This window comes from Vombatus ursinus, unplaced genomic scaffold, assembly GCF_900497805.2.
Source record: "Vombatus ursinus unplaced genomic scaffold, bare-nosed wombat genome assembly UNPS02014786.1, whole genome shotgun sequence".
Lineage (NCBI taxonomy): Eukaryota > Metazoa > Chordata > Mammalia > Diprotodontia > Vombatidae > Vombatus > Vombatus ursinus.
In genome coordinates this window covers 34,108,175-34,119,095 of record NW_020954564.1, presented here as the reverse complement: position 1 = coordinate 34,119,095, position 10,921 = coordinate 34,108,175, and the positions used below count along the sequence as shown (strand labels likewise).

The 10,921-nt window shown below is 46.2% G+C and overlaps 1 protein-coding gene across 1 annotated transcript; it reads left to right on the top strand.

The window, feature by feature from the left end:
• Nucleotides 1-5,500: 5,500 nt before the first annotated feature.
• Nucleotides 5,501-6,304, top strand: LOC114046925 (transmembrane protein 74B-like). Its single transcript, XM_027867557.1, has one exon. The coding sequence runs from the start codon at nt 5,522-5,524 to the stop codon at nt 6,302-6,304; it is 783 nt and encodes a 260-aa protein (XP_027723358.1). The 5' UTR covers nt 5,501-5,521.
• Nucleotides 6,305-10,921: the final 4,617 nt, after the last annotated feature.

The window sequence follows — 10,921 nt, the reverse complement described above, 5'->3', positions numbered from 1 at the left end:
GACTGAATTTCTAGAGTGGGTACCCGGGAAAGGAACTCTACTCCCATTCTGCCTAAAGGGGGCGCCCGGGGCCCACATCACCTCAGTCTACTGAAACCCAAGGGACTTCTACCTATGTGATCCCCTATATCTCCCGGCCCCCTCCTTTCCAGTTCTCCTCATCCCCCTCTGATTCCTCATTCCCTCCCCACTCCTATCACGCGGGTGGGTGTAAAGCCTCAGTAGCCTGCTGCCTGGGGGCTTTGGGGTTGGGTCTGCGAAACTAAACAGGGCAGGGCCAGAGCTCCAGCTATAAAGGGTGGTTGGTATAGACAGGGACCAGCCAGACAGCAAGGGTGTCCCGAAGTCCTCTCAGACCTGCCCTGGGGACCCTGGGGGAGGGGCGGGGAAGAGAAAGGTGGTGGCGGTGCTATTAAACGAGGCTCACTGGGGTTCGATAAGTGCAGTGGCTGGTGCAATAGACCCCCTGGGACCCTCCAGGCGAGCAAGACACCCCGCCCCGACAATATCTAATCCCCCCCGCCCCCAACCCCAGGCTCCCGGGGCCCAGCGGTCTGCCAATAGCCTGAGGAGGTAAGGACCGGCTATCCGACTCGCTGACTCCGCTACTCCGTAATTTCCAGCTCCCCTCCCTCCTCCCCTCCCGCCGCCCCGGTCAACCACGCACTGGGCGCCCAGCTTGCCCCGGTCCCCTCGCAGGTACGTAAGGCTCCGACTTGAGCTCGAGCTTCCCCCAGGCTCCCTCCCTTCAGGATGCCTGGCGGGGCGGCGCCGGGGGCTGCGGGGAGAGGAGGAGGAGAAAGAGGAGGAAGAGGAGAAACAGAAGGAGGTGAAGGGTAGAAGGAGAAGGGAGAAGTGCGGAGCCAGCTCGGGCCGCAGCTGGACTAGGCTGAGCTCTCCGGGATTGGAGCTACAGGAGAGAGGCCAACAAGGCGGGCGCCTGGTCCCTAGGCATCCCGGGCCCAGGGGGTGGGGTGGGAGGAGGGGGGAATAGCCTGGTCACCCGATTCTTTTGCACCTGGGTTGGGGGCAGCCGAGCCGGCGCGTGGCCCCTGGACAGGTACGCTCCGGAGCTGGGAAAGGCGCAGATTTGTTGTCCTTGACTGGGGGAGGGGCGGCGGCGCAGCTGCTAGAGAGGCAAGGGATGCTCCTAGCCTCGAGTTCGGGGGTGCGGCAGCGGCTAGGGGCTTCCCCCGCGCCCTCCTTCCCCGTGCCTCCCTGACCTCGGTCCGGAGGCAGAAGGGCGCCACGGCGAGAGGACAGAGGGGCGAGGGCGGAGCCGGCGGCACTAGCGCTCCGCACTTAGGGCTGGTTCCGAGCTCCCCTGGAGCACAGACCTCGGCGGGAGTACACGCGGGGCCTCCCCGCGAACCTGACCCATGTCCTCATCCTCCTGAGGCGGCCGGCCGGGGACAGTTGCTGGTGACAGCAGGCTGCCACCCTCCCCACGCCCCCCGGGAGCTAGGAGCAGGGCCCGGGATGGGCAGGTAGGAGGAGGACAGGACGAAGGGGGTGTGAGCCAGTGAAGAAGGGAGGATACAAGCGTGTGTGTGTGTGTGTGTGTGTGTGTGTGTGTGTGTGTGTGTGAGCGCGCGCGCGCAACTTCCCGGTCCTGGATGTGTAACTAGTGTGTACCCCTCTGCGTGACTGTGTATATCTTTATCTGCCTTTGTGTGTGTGCCTGCCTCTTTGAGTGCGCCAGAAAGGGTATCTGTGTGCGTGTGTGTCTGTATCTGGCTTTTTTGTCAGAGAAGCTCTATGCGTTTATGTCTCTTTGCATGTGCAGGAGAAGGTATTGCTGTATGTATCTGCCTTTGTGTGCTTTTGGATCTATGTGTGAGAGAAGTTATCTGTGTGTATGTGTGTGAGAGAGACATTATCTGTATATGTCTCTCTGTGAGATCCCATATCTATCTTTGTGTGTATCTGTGACAGTGTGAGTAGTAGCTGACATTTACACAAGGCTTTAAGGTTTGCAAAGTGCTTTACATACATACTCTCATTTGACCATCACTCCAACCCTGGGAGGTAGGTACTACAGGTATTATTGTCCCGATTTTACTCATAAGAAAACTGAGGCTTAGGGAAGTTAAATCACTTACCCATGATCACATAGCTAGTAAAAGGTAGAGGCAGAATTTGAAAGTCTTTTTGACTCCAAATCCAGCCCTCTATCCATTACACCACACATTTATTTACGTATTATGGCTGTTTCTGTAAGTGTACCTCTATATGAGAGTACATGTAAAACACTGTTGTTGTCTTTATGTGTCTCTGTATGAGTGTGTCTTCTCTATGTGGTTATGTTTCTAGGGTGCATGTATGTATCTATGAGTGTGTCTGTGTATGTGTGTCTGTGTGTGAAAATGTGTGATAGCTTCAATTTGGATCAGGGCTATTTTGTCTCTGTCATTCTAAGAAAAAAAAAGTTCTGATCAGGGACTGGGTGAGATGCCAATTCAGACAATGCTGATGAATTGGATTACCTCTTGGCACAAGAACCTTTCTGAGCCAAATTACTCTGTGTGTTTGTGTGTGTGTGTGTGTGTGTGTGTGTGAACATATGTATGTGTTTAGAAAGTGAGGATAGGATGTGATTTTTCTGGGCCATCCTTAGACTGGTGCTAGTAGCGGGTATGTGGGCTTCCCTGTGCCCTGGGAGCCAGACAAGGCTGAAGGCCCAGAGGAAGACACAGTGGCTCCTACAGTTTCCATTTTCCTTTTCTGAATAGATCTCTGTCTGGCACACACTGTACAGAGCAAGTTACTGAAATCAGACCCCACTGGATGCAGCACGAATTTAGAAAGTGTTCTTTTGAAGGGAATACTCTCTATTTGGGGTGTCTAGTCAGCTCACCCAGATATACATGTACAGGGCCTGTAGATAAACACTACTATAAATATGGATGGTTGGTCCTAAGAGTCTAGAATAGAGCTTGGCTTGCAGTCAGGAAACCTGGGTTCGAGCCCAGGCTTTACCAGTAACTCCTGTGACCTTGGGCAAATCATTTCCCCTCTCTAGGCCTTAGTTTCCTAGTCCAATCCCCTCATTTTACAATCTGTAAGTCTAGGAATTTCTGTAGCTTCTTGGCCACCATCCAAACTAAACAGTGTTTATGGGTGCTCCATTAGATTTAAGACAAAGGCAGGATCGAAAGAGGAAATAATAATAATGAAAACATGGTTTACAAAGTAGTTTCCTGATAGTAACCCTGTGAAGTACCTTAGCAGAAATATTTTTTTTTACTAGATTTGTGACTTTATCTGTGGAAGCAGCTACATATGAGCAGCTACTCTGCCAGTATAGATTGGCACCTTTTCTGCAACTCAGATGGTTGCCTGAGGTGGCTGAGAAGTTAAGTAATTTGTCCATGGTCACACGGTATACATCAGAAGTCAAATTTGAACTCAGGTCTTCTTACTCTAAGGCAAGTTTTCTTATAACAACAGGCTCAGTTTCCATATAAGTATTATTATCCCCATAAACAGATGAAGAAGTTGAGACTTTGAGAGATTTACAATGACTCGTGCATGGTCACACACCTAATGCCTGTTTGAGCCCAGAAGCAAACCCATATCTCCCATCTTCAGTGGCCTTTCTATACAGTGAGAAAGGGACTAGGAGGATAAAGGAGGAGGAAGGGAAGATAAGAGAGAAAAACCAGGAACAAAAAGGCATAAAGACTGGGCCATGGTGGAGAAAGAATCATTAAGAATCATCTGGGGTATCTGTTGGTAATCCTAACTAGATTAATGGCATTGGGGTGAAGTGGAAAGACCCATGGATATTGGAGCCAGAGACCATGGGCTTGAATCCTGGGTCTATACCCATGTGACACAAGGCAAGTCATATAACCCTTCATTTAAGCTATTTATCTATAAAATGAGTGTAACTGTGTGGCACAATGTAAAGAATGCTAGATTTGAACTCAGAGAATCTAGGCCTAAAAATTGGTTGTGTTGCTACTTGTGTGATTGTGAGTAAATAACCTCTCAGGGTCTTAGTGTCCTCATCTGTCAAATGAAGGGGTTAGATTAGATATTACTAAGGTCCCTTCTAGCTTTAAATCTATGATCCATTTTGCATGAACTGTCCGTATCACTGTCCTGACACTATTGTGGGGAATGAGCTTTTGTAAAGTGCTACAGAAATGTGACTGTGAGTTCTTGGACTTATAACAGGGAGAGACTTCCTTGTCTCCTCGAGGCTGGACACAACGTAAGTAGACATTTCTTGATGATGATTTGAATTCTAGCTATCTGCCGTGCCATAGAGACCCTTCTTGGGATAGTCAGGCTACTTGGTTTGTGGTCTTATCTCAGCCATTCCCCTGTGGTGTGATTGGCTAGGGATTTTGTCTCCAAATTTGTAAAATGGGTGGTGGTGGTAGTGGTGTGTATATGTATGGGTGTGAGGAGTGGGGTGAGAGGTAGGAGAGAATGCTAAATGTGGTAGACATGTGAAATGCTTAGTATACTTTTTTTCCTGTAACTTCAAGACTTGGTGAATAAAGGATTCCTGAAATGGGTGGGGAGTTGACCTAGGTGACCTGTAATGACCCTTCCAGCTCCAGGATTTGAGGGTCTCATTTGTTTATGCACCATCCTTTTCAATCTCTCACTGTCTCTGTCTCTTCCCCACCTCACCTCACCTCACCCTCTCTTCTGAATGACATTTCAACCAGGAAATACCTGTTTGTATCTGAGTGTAAATCTGTGACTGTGCCTATGTATCCATGTGCATGATAACATCTATGTGCATATTTATGTTCAGATATGTGGACCATCATTCAGATACATGGCTATACTTGAGTATAGCTGTGCCTACAAATGGACATTAGTTGTTGATGTAGGGGAAGAAATGGTGGGGAAGCAGCTTGATGTAGTAGAAGGAGGATTAGTAGGCAAATCCTTTCCCCATGCCTCAGTTTCCTCATCTGTAAAATGGGTATACTAGTACTCCCCCCCCAGCTATTGTAAGAGTTAAATAAGTTAATAAAGTGTTTTGTAAACCTTAATGTGTTAAATCAAGTCCAGCTGCTATTAGCATCAGGTCTCCTCCACTTAAAGGCCTTCAATGCAGGTCCTAATGAGCTGCCAAAATTATTTTAGTCTGATGACAGTCTGTACCTCTTCTGAAGGCCAGCTTGGCTAAGTATATAAGGACAGTCACCTGGTGATGAGTATTCTCAGCCACAACAGCTGAGGAAGACCATCTTCTAAGATGTAGTAGGGTCCTGAGCTGCCCCAGGGGAGTTTGAATGCATCCAGCTGACAACCAATCCACAAAGTATTCTATGTATTTCTGTGTGTTTGTGTATATGTATTTTACTTTGCTGTGTGTGTGTGTGTGTGCATGTATACATGTGTGCATAGAGTATAAGGCTCCCTTCATTTGCTGAGATTTCTTTCTAAGATAGAGACACAACTTTTGCTCCCTTTCCTCTCTGTCCTTGCCTGGTTTGTTCTGTCTTCCAGCCGCTGAGGGGTTAAGAGGGATGAACTGGATAACTACTTTCCAATGGCCTCCTCTTCCTCCCTGGAACTAAGGACCCTTGGCAATGGGCCCAGGGCCCCCAAACAAACACTCTCACAATGGACATCAGCACCAGAAGGCAGGCCCAGCCCCTCAGCTTTACAGAAAGAGGGAATCGAGAATACTTGCTTTTCCGAGGAGGAGGAACAAGAGACCTGTTTCAAGAATCAACAGGAGGCTGTGCCTGGGAGTTCATCCTGTCCACATGGGGATGGCCCCTCACACCCCCATTCCCGGAGGGACGACCTTTCTCCAAGGTCAGAAGAAGGCTTGGGGGCCGACACTGCAGGCCACTCAGTGGACTATGGCTTCATCTTTGCCTTGGTCTTCTTGGTGAGTGGAATCCTGTTGGTGGTGGTAGCCTATGCTATTCCCCGGGAAGCCAGAGTGAATCCAGACACAGTGTCGGCCCGGGAGATGGAGAGATTGGAGATGTATTATGCCCGACTGGGCTCCCACTTGGACAAGTGTATCATTGCTGGCTTGGGCCTCCTCACCCTGGGAGGCATGCTGCTGTCCATCCTACTGATGGTGTCCCTTGTCAAAGGGGAACTCTACCGGAGGAGAAACTTGGCTGTACCCAGGGGCCCTCGGAAAACCTATGGCTCTATAAACTTGAGAATGAGGCAGCTTAATGGGGATGGGGCCCAGGCCCTGGTGGAAAATGAAGTTGTCCAGTTGACAGAGACTCAGCCAATCCAGCCAGACACCTTCACTTCTCTCTCTCCTCCCTCAAGCACGTATGATGATGGCACAGCCTGTGGGTAGTACATTTGCTTCAGGGGTGGGTAAACTGATAGCACAGGTTTGCACATCCTGTCATTGTCTAGACCCCATCTTTACTCCCTTTGGAGAAGATTATTTATGTGGACAACTGGTCCTGGAGTCGCAGGAAAAACAAAGCTTTCAGATTCTGGGTGGGGCCAGAGTATATCCTAAGGTAATGAAAGGTACCATCAACCAGGTTGTGCTAAGGGTCACAATCCAGTCCAATGGTATTTCACTACCAGAATTTCCAAATGGGGTCAGTGATGGAAAGAACTTCAAAGAGGCTAACAGTTACCTGTGCCATATTCTAGGCTCCATCCTCATGGAAAATGATGATTTGTAACCAGCAGTTGCCTATTCCTCTTACCCAACTTCCAAAGTGAGGCAGCCATGATCTCCTGGCCTACCCTTACTGCATAAAAAGCACAGGGTGGTCTTGTTTCAGATCTTAGGGTCTAATTTTCTGCAGTGACATAAGCAGTGATTTCTTAGCAATAGTGACTTCTTAGCAAATATTTCAGGGGCACAGACTTGAGGCAGACCTGAGGAATAAAATTCCCTTTAATACAAGGAGCATGATGTGTTTGGGGGCATTTCATGTGATGAGCAAGTGTTTCTCTTCTTGGCAATGCCCATTATGATTCTAGGAGAAGAAAAGAAAGATAGATATTGAATCTTAAGCCTTCCCTATACCAGCAAAATGCCACCCTAATTTCTTTTAGGGGAAAAAATGTTTTGGCCATCTTTCTAGAATCAATCCGTTCCAGAGTCAATCGCACGTCCATACACTCCACTTTTCACACAGGATTTCTCTCACTCTGCTCCTAGTTCCAGATCCTTTCCACTGCTTTGGGGACAGAATGACTCCAGTACTGAAAGGAACTGGATCTTTGGAAAATGGAAGGAATGTTGAGCTAGAAAGCAAGAGATGAAACTCTTTATGAGCCTCCCTCAAAGGCAGAGAGGACCAGAGAGATGAAAAGCACATTTTGTTTTATTTGTTTATTTTCATTGCATGGATGGCTTAAAGTCAGACTTTCTGGAACTTGAAGAGTCTAGAGATGTCCTCTAGCCCATCCCCAAAGATCTGGAGGAAGCGAAGGTGGTTTAGAAGAGCTAATGAGGGAATGGCTCTGACAGATAAAATATCCATTTCTGTTTCTGGCTTAGCTTGGGGAGCAAGAAATTGTTCACAGAGTCACAGAATATGAGAACTGAAAGAGGGTTTTATGGACCATTTAGTCAAGTTCAGCTGGCTTTGGTTCTGATATGTAAAGGGGGTGTGGTTGACCAAGAACAATGCCTTGGGACAATAACATTTTTTCCAACACATATGGGGTTCCAAATTCTACAATGCTCATGGGGTTCCATGAGTATATCAGCTCCTTCTTAGGTTCAATGAGGATTGGCTGAGTCCCCCAGTTTACAGGAGTTCTCAGAGTTAAGCTACAATAGAACGTGTAGTAATTTTAACCTAGTGTCCTCATAAAGGGATAGAGACCTCTCAATTCAATGATAAAAAATAAAAATAAAAATAATCATACCAACTGTATGAATTTATGTGAAAGACCTCTTTGGGGAATAAACCTGTTAAATCTGGGACCATCAATTCATATCAATTTAGCTGTGATGAAATGTGTTTAGGGGCTGTTTAAAGATTAAATCCAAGTCTTAGCAATCTGCCTTGCATCCTATTGCAAAACTGCTCAAGAGAAAGCATTTAATGGAATTAGGCAGTTACCTCATAAATAATAATATATAATCCCTCACATTTAGTTAGTACTTGACTGTCACAAAGTGTTTTTTACTCTTATCTCATTTTATCCTCATAATCCATCTGTTAATGGGTAGTGTGAGTACTAAGACCTCCATTTTATAGATAAAAGAAATTGAGGCTTAGAAAATGGGAGAGGCTAGAAAACTCTAGAGACTCAGCCCTGTTGTGACTACCCTCCAACTGTTTCTATGATGTGCCTAACCTATTTTGGGTCATCTGCCTGTGGGAGATGGGAGAAGAAGGAGAGGGAGCAACATATCCCCATTGAAACTGTTGGGGAAAGAACCATATTTAAAACTAATTTTTTTTTAAATGGAGAGGACCCCAGAAATCATCTAGTGCAACTCCTTTATTTTTTATAGATTCAGCTCAACTTAAACACACATACACACACACACACACACACACACACACACCCCAACAACATTAAGTGCCTACTATGTTTAAGGCACTGTGCTAGGATCTAGGGATACAAAAACAAATGTGAAATATCATTTTGTATAGAATTCTGGACTTGGAGTCAAGAAGACCTGGCTTCTAATCCTAATTAGAATCTAATTTGACATTCATTAACTATGTGATCAAAGGCAATTCACTTAATCTTTCTGAGCCTCAGTTTCCTTATTTGTAAAACGTGAATAGCTACCAAACAGGCAGGTGAAGATTAAATACATGGAAATTTCCTTTCACACCTTAAAGTATTGTCTAAGCCAGTCATCATCATCATTAGCATCATCATCATCATCATCAATACTACCACCACCACCACCACCACCACCACTAAGTTTTGTAGACTTAGAGAGATTAAATAACTTTCCAATGTCACACAACTAGTGAGTAACTGAGCCTATCTTGAAATTCTGGTCCTCTGACTCCAAGGCCAGTGCTCCTTCAACTCTGCTGTGCAGGGGAATGACCTATTACCAGCAGTTTTCAGAAGGTTAACATGGGAATGGTCCTTCCAGTACAAAGGAAGAATAAGAAACCAGATGACTTTTCACAATCCCTGTGAAAATAAACAAATCCTTGGAGTGATCTCTCCTGAATTTTCTCTGACTGGGCTGTTTCTCTAATATATTAATTCCAGACTTTCCTTCCCTGGCCCAAGCCCCAATCCCAGAGAATTCCTTTTGAATTTTTAACCCATCTCTGCCTGTTGAAATCCCTTCCTTTCTTCTAGGAAAATCGCCCAGGTGAAAGTGATTTTCATTCCTTATCTGTATTTCTCCTAGCACTCTGTCTGGACATCTCTCCTCACTCTTCCTTGTACCATAATTATTTGTGTATTTGTCTCTTTTATTTCCCCAATAAGACTGTAAGCTCCTTGAGAGCAGAGTTTGTCATACCTGTTATAGTAACCTTAGACCCAAGTATAAGGCATTACACCACACCTCCTACCATCCATGTCTTGGATGAGACTGCAAGTTCTTGCTTTTGGCAGAAGCTACTTTGTCCCTGAGACTTCCTTTGTGCAGAGGAAACCAAATTTGTCTGGGTAGGGGGAGGGCAGGGCAGTAGGTAGAGGCTTTTTTTTTTTTTTTATCTGAATTGTCACTTCAAAGGATTTAAGACTGGAAGGAATTTTAGAGATCATGAAATTTAAAGGAAACTAACACCCACAGAGGAAAAGTGACTATCATTCCATAGGCACTAAGCAGCAGAGCCAAAATTCAACTCCAGGACATCTGACTCCAGATCCAGCATTTCTTATTAGTACAAACAGCAGGTGCTTAACAAATGTTTGTGAATTGAGTTACATGCCTCACCCCCACCAGGAAAAGTCCTGGGTTCACCTTGCAATAGCCTCTACCAAACAGCTGTCTGGTATTTGGTGGACCCCTTTTCCAACTCAGTAGATCTTAAAGACTCATGGGAAAGTGAGAACCCAAGAAGCAGAGAGGATTGACTGACATAATTTAGCTTTCCACAACCACTGCTAAACAACCGTCCAGAGCTCTGCAGCTCTGAGCTCGCTCAGTCTCCTCTAAGCGGCCTTATTACCCATTTTCTGAGGACCCAACTCCCTCTGGCCTGTTCTGATTCTGACTCAAGTACCAACACAGTATCCTCTTTAGAAAACGTTCCAAGACAGAAGATTCTCTGCCAGAAAATGCTAGTTTAGTGATAAAGCTCTCTCTTTCTCAGGAAGCCATGGGCCACACTGTTCCCTGAATGTGACCTCAGCATATTGATTTTTTGCTTTAACCCTCACCCCCACCCCTAAGCTTCTTGTCAGGGATGAAGCCACAAGTCCTTGCTTTTGGCAGAAGCTACTATGTCCTTGTGGCTTCCTCTGTTCTCAGAACACAGATGGGGTAAGAGGTTAAAGGCTTTTCTTTTCCTGGGGTTCCTGGCTTCTAATGTTGGCCCTTCGAATCCACCCTTCACGTGCCACCAGATCCATCTTCTGATAACACTGCTTCCGAAAGGTTCCTTTCCTGCTCAAATACCTTCCATAGCTCCCTGCTATCTATGGGATCCAGTCTAAACTCCTCACCTTGGTGTTCAAGGCATCCCACACAATGGCTCTAACCCACCTCTTCAGCCTCATTTCCCACTGTTCCTCCCACCCTCACTATGCTATGCTCCAGTCAAACTATAATTTGAAATCCTTGGAAGATGTTCTACCCTTTCTCATCTATGTGCTCATATCACCCCACTGACTACTAGTGATGGAAGGGACCTTAGAAATTATCTAGTCCAAACCCCTCCCCTTATAGGCAAAACCAAAACAACACAAAAAAACTTTGGCCCAGAGAGAGATGCTATTTGTCCAAGGTCACATAGCTTAGAAACAGCAGTGCCCAGATTCAAACATAGGCCTTTTGGCTTCAAATTCA